The following is a 12,504-nucleotide window of genomic DNA, read 5'->3' as shown; positions in this document are numbered from 1 at the left end:
CTGCAGCAAATCCTGAATTCCATGACTTGTTCATGACAATAAATTCTGATTTTCTGACTAAAAAAAAATTGAAAAAATAAATACAAATTTTAATGAGAGTTTTCTAGTCAGAAAATCCCTTGGATTTGAACATACTTCTGGTTACAGTCGGTCTTTTTCAGCATTAGCTGAAAGTGAGGTCAGACTTTGCTGTTAGAATCATGGAGCACTACAGCACAGAAACAGACCTCTTGGTCCATCTAGTCTGTGCCAAACTATTGTTCTGCCTAGTGGCATCAACCTGTAGCCCTCCAGACCCCTCCCATCCATGTAGTAGCTGTTCAAATTTCTCTTCAATGTTGAAGTTGAACCTGTATCCACCACCTCCAACTGGCAGCTCATTCCACTCTCACCATCCTCTGAGTGAAGAGCCCCATTCATATTCCCCTGAAACATTTCTCTTTTCTCCCTTAACCCATGTCCCAGTGGTTCTCAACCTTTTTCTTTCCACTGACATTCCACCATAAGTAATCCCTTACTAACCTCATGGCTATGCCATAGGTGCTCTGTGGTTAGTGAGAGATTACTCAAGGAGGTATGTGAGTGACAAAGAAAGTCGAGAGCCTCATCTGTTGTTCTTGTCTTACCCAAATTCAATAGAAGAATGCTTGTTTGCATTTACCCTATCGTAATTTTGTACCCCTGTATTAAATCTCCCTTCATTTGCCAATGCTCCAGGAATTAAAATCCCAACCTGTTTGCACATTCCCTACAATTCAACTCCTCAAACCCCAGAAACACCCTTGTACATTTTTCTCTGCACTTTTTTTTCCAATCTTTTGACATCTCTCTTGCAGGAAGGGGACCAGGCAGGAGACTAAAGCTGAACCACAATGCTTCAGATTTGGCTTCACCAATGTCATATACAACTTCAACTCACATTCTAAATCTTGTACACAACACTTTCATTATTGAAGGCCAATGTGCCAAAAGCCCTTTTTACAACCCTATCTACAAGGATTTATGCATCAATATTCTTAGATCCCTCTCTTCTATGGCACTCCATCTGGGAAAATGTTGTCCAAAAACAAGAATTGCCAGATGTATGAAACTTTCAGGGCCTCTCACAGACCCCTGACAAAAGGTGTATAAAGGTGGGATGAATACTCTATATGCTTTGAGTGGGGCTCAGTGTAGCGAATGAGTTACCAAACTCTTTCTTTCTACCTGTTCTCCCACTAGCATTATCAAGGTTGAATTAAGTAAATTGTTGTATGCTTAATTGGTTCTGTTCTGCTGTTTGTTTTCTTATGGTCTGGCTGATTTTCACACTACTGCAAGCTTTGAGACCCTCATTCTCCACTACACCTCTCAATCTTCGTGTCATCTGAAAATTTACTTATCTAATTTACCAGATTATCTTTCAGGTCATTGATATCAATGACAAACCACAATGCACCCAGCACCGATCCCTTGGGCATCCACTCTTATCAACTATGGAGGATTACATGTACCTGTCTGCACGTACCATGCACCTTCTTTTCTTTTTATTAATAATATAGGTAAACAACACACAAGGAGAAAATAGGAGTATATAATTAAAAAGGGAAAAAATATCACTATAACATATGATATATTGCATTACACCACAATTCTCCTCTCCTCAAACTCAAAAAAAAAGTTTTATTATCTAAAACCCCACCTAATCTTAAAAGAAAAAGACTGGGTTTTCCATCCTGAGAATTTATTAATAAAAATTGATTGATTGGCCTTCACCGACAAAGAGAAAAGAAATTAAATATAATCCGGAAGGGAAAATAATGATACTAAGTCACATGGAAATAATTTATAAAAGATCACCAAATTTAACAGAGATATTAAATGTACGACTCCTAACTTTCTCCAAACTTAAATATGACATCATTCAAGAGAGCCACCGAGTCAAAGTAGGTGGATTTGAATAGTTCCATTTAAATAAGATGGTGTAGCGACCCACTTACCGGCAAGTGAACCAGCTCCCAAAATGGTGGACGTGCTGTGGAAAATGCAGGAAATTGACCTGCATCCAACACAGGTTTTTAATCTAGGCTGATGACATCACTGATGATGTCACTTCCTGTCTATGTGACAGAAACTGTGATGTACACAAGTCCAGCATGCAAGCCTGGAGGTATCAGTCTTGCACTAAACTCCACAGCATGTATATCGACTTCCTAATGTATACATCAACTCAACAATGTGTACAGTGATCCACAACGTGCACACAGACATCTATAGTAGATCAGTAAAGAATACTTCACTACATTAGCTCTTTTAGCCAACAATGTGGAAAAGGTTATAACCCGATATGTGGAAGTGGGAACTACCTCCTCCTTCTTAATCACAACTTCAGCATTTCTTGAAAACCAAGGCTACTTATATCTGTTGATGTACTTTTAATTCTGACAGGAACATACAAGCCCTGTAATCTTAAACAACACAAGATCCTGCAGCCTGTCAAAGGTGAACATCGATGAGCCAACTACCCTGTAATTGAGATGCAGAAAGGTCACTGATTCCTCGCCCCACCATCGCCCATCCAGTGTTCGCAAAGGATGATTGCAAACAAGAAGGATTAACTTGAAAGGATTTTTCCAATTTATTGTCACTTGGGGGAACAGGACTCAGTTTAAATGACATTTGGATCTCCTTTAGTAACCTTCAAGCAGAGCAGTTTTTAGTGTTGGGGAGCATTATTGGCATTCTGGCAGCACGCTATATGGTGAGACTTTCATCCCATTGCTTTGTTTATTTGATATCAATGATAAGTGGTATTGTCCTCATGCACATGCTCTCCAAGGGAAAGCATGATTACAGTATATTATCATTTATATAACCACATAAGATCTTGTTAACAATATCAAGTAACTAAAGTGTTTCCTTCCAGTAATAATGCAAAAGTAGATGTAATAAATATATCAGACATCAGTGATGTTTTGACCCTTTCAAAAGTTTGAAGTGAAGCCTATATTATTGATCGGCTGATTTAATAAACCCCTGCCGTGCATAAAATGAACTGACAGAGTGAACAGTTCTGAAACCTTATTTGGCCCACTGACCCGACCAAAAAGGGCCACACTGATATGTAGCCCGACTCCTTACGCGGTGAAAGCATAACATAGAACCAATATCTCCACAAAAGCAAGAAGTAGAACCATCAAACATTACAGCACAGAGAACAGGCTCTCTGGCCCTTTCAGTCCAAGGTGAACTATAATTCTGCCTAGTCCAACAGGCATTCCATATCCCTCCCATCCATGTATCTGCCCAAATTTTTCTTGAATGTTAATTGAGCTCACATTCTTCACTTCAGCTGGCAGCTCGTTCTGCACTCGCACCATTCCCTGTGTGAAGAAATTCCCCTTAATGTGAGAACAAATCAACTAGCTGGTCCCTTGTGTGATACTGAGTTAAAAGTAGACAGGGAGGAAAATAACTTCCAGTCACTGATTAAAAAAACACTGGCCCTCCAATTATAAACGGCTCATTGCTCATCAGTAGTTGCTAATCTATCAGTGTACGGTCGTCTAATGTTAGTGCAAGAAGCAAAGATGATTGACCAGATTCGATGAAGATGTGCATTGAACAGAGTGAAAGTATGTTGTTTTCAGGAGGACTGTAGATCAGTGGTTTGGAAACTTCTCCTTCCCACTCACATACCACCTTAAGTAATCCCTATGCCATAGGTCAGTGGTTTTCAACCTCATTATGTGCACGGTTTCATAACTCCAAAGGAAATGGGCCAATGACAATTTTTCTCAAGCAAAATTTTTCAGTAACAATTGGGTCTAGTGCAGTGGTTCTCAACCTTCCCTTCCCACTCACATCCCACTTTAAATATCATATGGCATTTTCAGCAATTTGTGCTTTTATTTCCCCATTATTCTTTTAAATAATGGGGCTGAAGGTAAATACATCTCCAAAGATTGAAAAAAAATTGTGAGGAAACTGTATGTGGGTTAATCCTAAATCTTCCAAACCAATGGTTCTCAACCTTTTTCTTTCCACTCACAACCCACTTTCAGTAATCCAGTAAGGGATTGCTTAAGGTGGGCTGTGAGTGGGAAGGGAAGGTTAAGAATCACTGCTCTAGACCCAATTGTTACTGAAATAATTTGCTTGAGAAAAATTATCATTGGCCCATTATCTTTGGAGTTATGAAACCATGCACGTAACGAGTCAATGAGGTACGATTAAAACAATGGTTTTTAAACTTTTTCTTTCCACCCACATACCACCTTAAGCAATCCCTTACAGAGCACAGAGCACCTATGGCAGAGGGAATACTTAAGGTGCTACATGAGTGGAAAAAAGTTTGAATACCACTGCTGTGGATACTGCAAAGCTGGCAACTCAGAATGCTGGAGGAATACAGTTGATGTTCCAAGCCCAAACTCTTTAGGAGTAGCAAGAGATCTCAAACCTCTGCCCTTCCTCCTCTCACCTTTTAGCTTTTTATTCCCATTTTCCCCTCCCATCTGCATTCACCGATCTTCTGCCAGCCTTTGTTTCTCCCTCTTCCCCCACCCTTTGATTTGGGCTTCCAACTGTGTCTTGCTGTGCTATCCAATCCTGAGGAAGGGTTACTGACCAACCATTGCTCTCCATGGATGCAGAGTTCCTCCAGCATTCTGTAGGTTACTTAGGTCGGGTTTAAGACAGGTGGGAGATTTCATGAAAATGTAACAATTCGCTCTACCTGTGGCTTATTCTCTTCCTCATCCTTGTAGTAGTAGAGATGTTCTCCTCTCAGCACAAACCACCTCTGCTGCCAATTCTTCATGATGCTCCGTTGCTTCTTCAACCATCCCGACTTCAAGACACGTTCCTGGAGATTGGGGGAGGACAGTCTGTTGGAGGGTCGCATCGACTCGCCCATCACCATGCTTTTCGACCGGGCTGCCAATGGCGAGATATTCCAGAATTAGAAACCAAACTGATGTCAACATTGAACTGAATCTACTACTGCCATTGGTTAATCACACCACATTTATTTGAGAAACAAAATATGCATGTTTTTTTCAGCAACTCCATCATTCAATTAATTTCAGGCTTGGCCCAAAGCTAATTCATCAATTTAGGTCTTTGCAAAAACCCCCAAACAATTTACAGTTCTATATCAATATTTAAAGCATCTTAAAAAAAAATTGCAACATGAACACATTTCTCAAACATCAAGGTAGTTTTTATAAGGCACCGTGGTTAGCGCAACGCTGTTACAGTGCCAGTGATCAGGACCTGGGTTCAAATCCCAAGCTGTCAGGAGTTTATATGCTCTCCCCGTTTCTGCATGGGTTTTCCCCGAGGGCCCCAGATTCCTCCCACTGCTCTAAATGTACCAAGAGTTCTGAGTTAATTGGGTGCAACAGGGTCTCGGGCCTATATATCCAAATTTGAATGAAAAACAAAAATCAATAAAATTAATTATTTTTTTTCCTAGATTTTATTCCTTATTGGACCACTAAATTGATACTAGCAATCCCATCTTTCCCATTCCCCCATTTATTTCTCAGTAACCTCTCTCCCATTCCCATCAACTTCCATCCGAGGTCTTTCTCTCCTCTCGGGATAGCCTCTCATTTATGATTGTCTATGCCTTCTTTTCTGAGATTTACCAAGGATTATCGCAAATCCCTCTATGCTTCCCTCAAGATACTCAGTCTCACTTTGTTTGGTAAGCTAGCCTATCAATTCAAATGACAACATGCGAACTCTTTGAGAACTATGTGGTGATCTTTGAAAGGAGGAAATAAGAGTTCGTATTGATATAGTATTTTCTACTTACCCCTGGAACATCAAGTGACTTCTTAAGATAGTAGTTTCACTGTTTTATTACTGGAAAGAGCAGACATATTTTGAAAAGCTAATGGTTCATGTCTAGATCATCCCTGAGGTGTCAACAACTCCCTCACTCTTCTCTGAGTTGCATTAGTTCAACAACAAATTGAAGTGAATGATCAGGTAACCTTATTTTTGTTTACATCAATCTGTCCCTTTCCCTTAATCACCTCCTGCCTTTACGACCTCCCCTCTCCCCCACACCTTTTCATTTGGACGGCTGCTGGTATACCTTGATGAAGGGCTCAAGCCCAAAATGTCAGTTATGGTTTTTTTTTTTAAAACCTTTATTATATAAAGGACCCTGTTTGACCTGCTGAGCTTCTCCAACATTTTGTGTTTTTATTTTCCTTTTCTCTTTAGGAAAGATAGAGTTGTTTCCATTGGTGGGGGAGACAAGAGTTAGGGGACATAGCCTCAAGATTCAGGGTAGTTGATTTAGGTCAGAGATGAGAAGGAACATCTTTTTCAAGAGGGTGCTGAATCAATGGAATTTGCTCCCCATTGAAACAGTGAAAACTGCCTCAGTAAATCTATTTAAAACAAGGTTGAAGAGATTTTTACATCGTAGGGGAATTAAGGGATATGGGAAAAGACTGAGTTTTGACAAACTTTTCCCCATCAAAACCTTTTACGTTCAAACATCACACAGTTACCAAGTTGCCTAATTTATGGACTTACAGAAGGATAAAGAAGGGTCAATAAAGTCAATCAATTATTTATTTTAAAAAAAGTTGCACAAGATGTTCCGGCCAAGAATTAGCAACTTTGAGGAGCTGCAGATACAATTGATATCATAGAGACAAGGAAACTGATCTTTAAAATCCTCTCGAGTGAAAGATAAACATAATCTGCTGGAGGAACTCAGACAGTCAAATAAAAGACTGGTCAAAGTCGTGGGCCAGAACCTTTCATCAGGACCACAATATCGATGATTTGTTTTCTCTTTCCTGATGCTGCTCGACCTGCTAAGTTTCTCCTGAAGATTGTGTTTTAGAACATAAAACACTACAGTACAGGCCCTTCAGCCGTTGATGTTGTGCCATCTCATATACTCCTTTAAAGAAATACTAAACCCCTCCCTACTCCATAACCCTCTATTTTTTTCCATCCATGTACTTGTCTAAGAATTTCTTAAATGCCTTCACCACCATCCCTGGCAAGCCATTCCAAATGCCCACAGCTCTCTGCGTAAAAGAATTTAACCCCAATGTCTCCCCTAAACTTCCCTCCCTTCACTTTACACAGATGTCCTCTGGTGTTTGCTATTCCTGCCCTGGGAAATGGGTGCTGGCCGTCCACCCCATCTGTGCCTCTCACGATCTTCTCCTCTCATCCTTCTATGCTCCAAAAAGTCAGATCTCTGCTCATAAGACATTGCATGTTTTTGCTTCAAGTTCCAGCATCTGCAGTCTCCTGAGTGAGCAACAGTTAAAGTTGACAAGAACCATGGAAGGAGGTGATCATCTGTTACAGATGGATGTACTTGAGTAGTAGGTAGGAGTTTATTTATGTAGTGGATTTAATACATTGCACTTTGATTCAAAGTGCTTTACGTACAATTAGGAATAAATTGGTTACCATCTAAGTGATGGCAGGCAGCCAAAATACAGCCATCTTTTTACATAGACTATCCAATTTAAAACATTTATTTGAACTCTAACCAGTTCCTCCCGATCGCAGCAATGAACAACTTCCCAATTTCAAATTTTACATTAAAAAATCAGAGTTGGACAGCAAGTTATCGCTGCAGTTGGAAGTTAAAGCAATGAATAAGGTGCAGAGGACAGAGGCAACAATACAGAGGTCACATGAATATTCGGTTGCGTTTTGAACCACATATTCATCAGCATTTTCTCGTAACATTCTGTCTTTTAATTTGTGTATTTATATAATTTTTGTCTTAATTAAACTTTTAGGAAGGTTGAAATTAACTGTTAATTGTTCAAATGAAGCTAAATTGCCTCAACAATTAAATTCAACTTTCCTAATAGGCATTTTTTTTTAAATATAAAAGAAGATATCTGCAAATGAGGTATTTTGTTTAGTCGAAATTCTCTAACTTTCCTCAAATTCTTGATTGAAAGTTTTCCCAATAGCAATTTGATGGATTTAAGAATATGTTCAGGGATGGGAATCAAGAATGAATGTGAACGAGATTTGAATTTCAGATGAAATTTGGCATATCACACTTGATCTGATTAATAATAGTCCATTCTGTGCATGACGTTGTTTAATACAATTTAAAGTTGCACATAGAATACACGTTCAAAGTTAGATCATCTCAGTTTTATGCTGACGAAGATCCACTGTGTGACAAATGAGGCCTCTTTGATTCGTGTTCTAGAACTACAAGAATGTTGGGAACAATTCTTTAAAACTTTTATCACAGATTCTTAGGATTAAATTAGATCCATTTCCTTTTATCGCTTTGTTTGGTTATTCTGCAGAAAAGAGGATTTCCTGGAATTCAACTCAAAAAAAATAGTACTTTGACTTCGAGGGCCAGACAAGCAATTTTGCTTGGGTAGGACAGTAGAGCATCAATGGGTACTGGATGTTATGTCTTGCTTGAGTTTAGAGAAAATTAAATCTAATGTTAAAGAGATCAAGGTTGAATTTGACAAGATACGGGGCCCATTCATGGACTACGATCATGATTGGATGACTTTGGCAGGGGTGCTCTGGGGGTTCTCCAAGAGCTGATACTCGATTCTTTACAATTTATTTGCCGGTGGCCGTGTTTATTGGGAGGGGCTACATTACTATGAAGGTGGGGAGGGGGGTTTCTTCCTTGTTTTTTTTTCTTTTGTTCTTATTTTTGTTTTTTTTTTAGACATCTAGAAGAGATTTATCTATTTAGATAAATCTCAAAATATTAAAATACAAGGTAAACTTCACTTTTGAGAACTATACAAGACAGTGTATTATTGATATGTGACTCATTCTGTTTTAATTTATTTAAAAGCTATACAATTAATATCTAAATATATATATATATGTAATATTTCTCTCTATCAAATTAAAGCAAGTATTTTGAAAAAGAAAAAGAAATTTTCAAAACTAATTCTGAGCTACACTGTGTCATGGGCACTGAATAGTTTTACCCCACCCAGACAGGTTTAGCTCAAACTCTTGATGGAAGACAAAACTACCGAAATCATTTCAGGAGGTTTCAATATATTGTGAAACAATGCCATCATCCTATTTCAGTGACTACTCAGACGTTGGCAAAAGTTGGAGACGCTAATAAAATCCTCTTGGTTTGAAATCAAATTTAATTGTCTTTTCCTCAAAGTTTTCTCTCCTGTGAAAGTAGACTAGAATGTCAGGTGCTGAGGGGCAGAAATTCATCCTCTATTACCTGCATGAATAGTGATTAGGTTCTGAAATTTGTTCCAATGAAATTAATGAGACTGCAAGAAAACAGTTAGATTGCATGTTCGGCAAACAGTTCTGCTCACAGAAATCGGATACTAAAAAAATTACAAGCCTCTTTCCTGGAAACCTTCAAAGAGAATAACAATATAAACATTTCTTTAAAACCTGTATCTGATTTCTCCTGGGCTGCTAAGAGTGTGTACTGGAGATCACTTCTAGAGAAGCCTGGAGTGCCAGTAATCCTATCCTGTACAGTGCAGCTCTGAGTTACAAGAGTGACATTATCAAATTAACTCCCATAATATGGCTAATTCATTGTTCAGAGATATTACCCCTACCTCATTGATTATTTTGAAGAAATTTCTGCAGAAGACCTACGGCTTTGTGGCTCGGTACAACAACAGCACCACCTACAAATTTGTTGACGACTCCACAGTAGTAGGTTGTATAAAATAGGTGATGAGTCAGCATACAGGAGGGAGACTGAAACTTGGATGAATGATGCACTAACAATAACTTTGCATCAGTGTCACCAAAACCAAGGATCGGATTGTGGATTATAGGAAGGGAAAGCCAGAGGTGTATGATTCAGTGATCATTGGGGATTAGAAAAGGTGAGCAAATACAAGTCCTTGGAAGTCTCTATTTTGGAAGATCTTCTCAGGACCCAATAGACAAATGGCATTGTGAAGAAAGTACGTCAGCTGCATGATCATCTAGTGTGGGGGCACCAATATCCTTGAGTGTAAAGCCCTGAAAAAAGGTAGTGGATGCAGCCCATGGCACCACAGGCAAAACCCTCCCCACCATTGGGAACATCTACAGGCAACGCTTCTGTCAGATAGTGGCAGCAATCATCAAGGATCCACACCACCCAGCTCACGCTCTGTTCTCCTGCTACCATCAGGAAAGAGGTACGTGCCACAAAACTCTCAACCACCAGGTTCACCCCTCCAACATCAGACTCCTCAACAAAAAAACTCAATTTGGACCCTTACTTTTGCACTTTATAGATTAATTTTTCTCCATATTGTACAATCAGTTTGCTTGCATTTATTTGTTTTCAAGTGTACATTGAGCAGTTTTCTTTCAGGAGAAAGAATCTCAGGGTTGTGTGATGTCATGTATACACTTGGACCAGGAATCTGAAATATTAAAAAAAAATCTAAATCTTCCTGGTAGGTGGAAAAACTTAATCTTTAATGTCTGTGCTGTTATTAGACACGAGTTGAACTTGGGTCAAGTTACTGTAACATCTCTGGAACAAACTGAGCCAGTCATTGAAAATTGCCCACATATTTAGGACTATGAACAAAGACTGAGCCATCACCTCCATCATGGGCTGAAGCCCAATTATAGCCTGCTGTTGCAGAATCCAAGAGAAAGAAGATTCATTAGGTTGTGCTCTTTCACCTGATGTTGCAAGTGATGAGTCCACTATTACTTGACGAAGGGCTCAAGCCCGAAACCTTGGTCATAAACAGTGTTCTTTATACGAGTTTCTCCAGCATTATGTTTTTACTTCAATCATGGTGTCTGTAGACTTTCGTGCTTTACTCCTGATGAGCACAGAATGCCTTGGTGTGAAAGCCTTTGGGTTAAGAAAAACAAAGGGAAATATTCCCAGACATTGTTGAATGCAATAATAAATAAAAGGCTAGCAGTGAGCGGATCCGCAGTCTCACAGCTATTGCAACTGCGTTCACCTGAGTTCCACTGCTGTCTGTAAAGTTTTCACTTTCTCCCTGAAACTGTGGGCTTCCTCCCATATTCCAAAGTCATAAAGGCCATTTTGGTACACCAGGTTGCCTCTGGTAACATCTTGAGGGGAGGCAGGGTGGTTGATGGGACTGTAAATGGAATAGAAATGCATAGGAGAATGCCCTGCGATCTGGCATAGATGTGATGGGGTTGTGACAGATAATGTTATATTTTATATTGTAGATATGTTTTAAAGGAGATAAATTGTGGCAGTTTTTTTTAAAAAAAGTGTCAGTCACATACAAACAGTTCAAGGCAGACAGTGCAGGCTCTGGGTGCCTTTACAAAAACTTTGAAGGATGCCTAAAAGGACTTCACAAGAAGGTGTTAATTGGACATGCTATGGAGTAATGGATTATTGTTTTGGAAACCAACATATGAACAAACTCTGAAGATTAGGTTTGGATCCACAGTCTGTCTGAGTGCATTTGGCTTTCAATTAGAGTGAGAGTGAATTCAGTTCTACAGTTCAGCAGCAAAAGCTGGGACTGGAAGAGGACAAACTGGCAAGCTTGAGGAAAAACCCCATCTTGAAGACAGGTTATGGGTTCTTAGTTCAGCCTGGTCAAAACCCTATGGTCCATACAAGAGGAGAGGACTGGCTGCATAATATTTCACTTGAAATAAGGGAAACAAAAAGGAACTCTGAGGTGGCCTGAATAAAAGAGGTAATCATCTGGAAAACCCTGATTGGGCAAGTTTCTTCATTAAGATACTGAAGTGGATGATCAGAAGAAATCCATTTTGGGTGTCCAATGAGCAATAAATCTCTCTGAAAACCGGCAAGAACCTTTTTGAGCAGTAACCATTTACTTTTCAAGCACCAAAGCCTGGTGGACTTTATAAATGTTAAATCTGTGCAGTGTAAGAAGTGCCTGATACCAGTGAACTTGGAGGAGAGAGAAGTGAGATTGGATTGTGAACCAAAAAATTTATTTTATTAAAAAAAAACTTGAATACACATTACATACATGTGCACTTAGAAGGGGGTATAGTTAAGTTTATAGTAACAAGTTAAAGTTTGATTCTGCTTTCATGTTTAAAGATAATGAAAAGCAACTTTTGTTTAAATCATCATTTTTCTTGGAGATCTACAGCTGCTGGGTTTTGGGGTCCTCTGGGCTCATAACAGGGAGAAATGGGTTTATTTGAACACAAATCTACAGCCCACTACAGACTCTTCAGCCCACAGTGATGTGCCAACCTAATAACCTAAAGAAATAAGACAGAGGTATATGCAATAGATGGAAATACAGAATGATTTTCACTGAATTTATACAAAAACTTTCATTCCTCAAAGTAACAATGTACTTTGCAGCTGATAAATCACAACTGCTAATTTAAACTCCAACATAACATCTATTCATCAAAATATCAGTGGTGATTCAACAGGCAATGTAGAAACTGAAAGCAAGGAAATAACACACAGATTATATGATGAATCCCTAACTCTTTCTCTTGGAAAAATTACAAATAATGATAAACAGTTAGAAGATGATTGAGCTT

The 12,504-nt window shown here is 39.0% G+C and overlaps 1 protein-coding gene across 3 annotated transcripts in view; it reads right to left on the bottom strand.

Moving 5' to 3' along the window:
- LOC138736327 (rho GTPase-activating protein 22-like) overlaps positions 1 to 12,504 on the bottom strand; it is a 345,123-nt gene that overhangs the window by 328,330 nt on the left and 4,289 nt on the right. Inside the window, exon 2 of one of the 3 annotated variants that reach the window (XM_069885644.1) lies at positions 4,718 to 4,917. In XM_069885644.1, the coding sequence (XP_069741745.1) occupies positions 4,718 to 4,903 (186 nt within the window). In that variant the 5' untranslated portion in view covers positions 4,904 to 4,917. Of the gene's footprint in view, positions 1 to 1,979; positions 2,053 to 4,717; positions 4,919 to 12,504 lie in introns of those variants that run through there. The other 2 variants (XM_069885649.1, XM_069885650.1) reach the window with 2 other exon arrangements.

This window comes from Narcine bancroftii, chromosome 6, assembly GCF_036971445.1.
Source record: "Narcine bancroftii isolate sNarBan1 chromosome 6, sNarBan1.hap1, whole genome shotgun sequence".
Taxonomy (NCBI): Eukaryota; Metazoa; Chordata; class Chondrichthyes; order Torpediniformes; family Narcinidae; genus Narcine; species Narcine bancroftii.
Note: the sequence above shows the minus strand (reverse complement) of the source record. Positions and strands in the feature narration are given on the sequence as shown.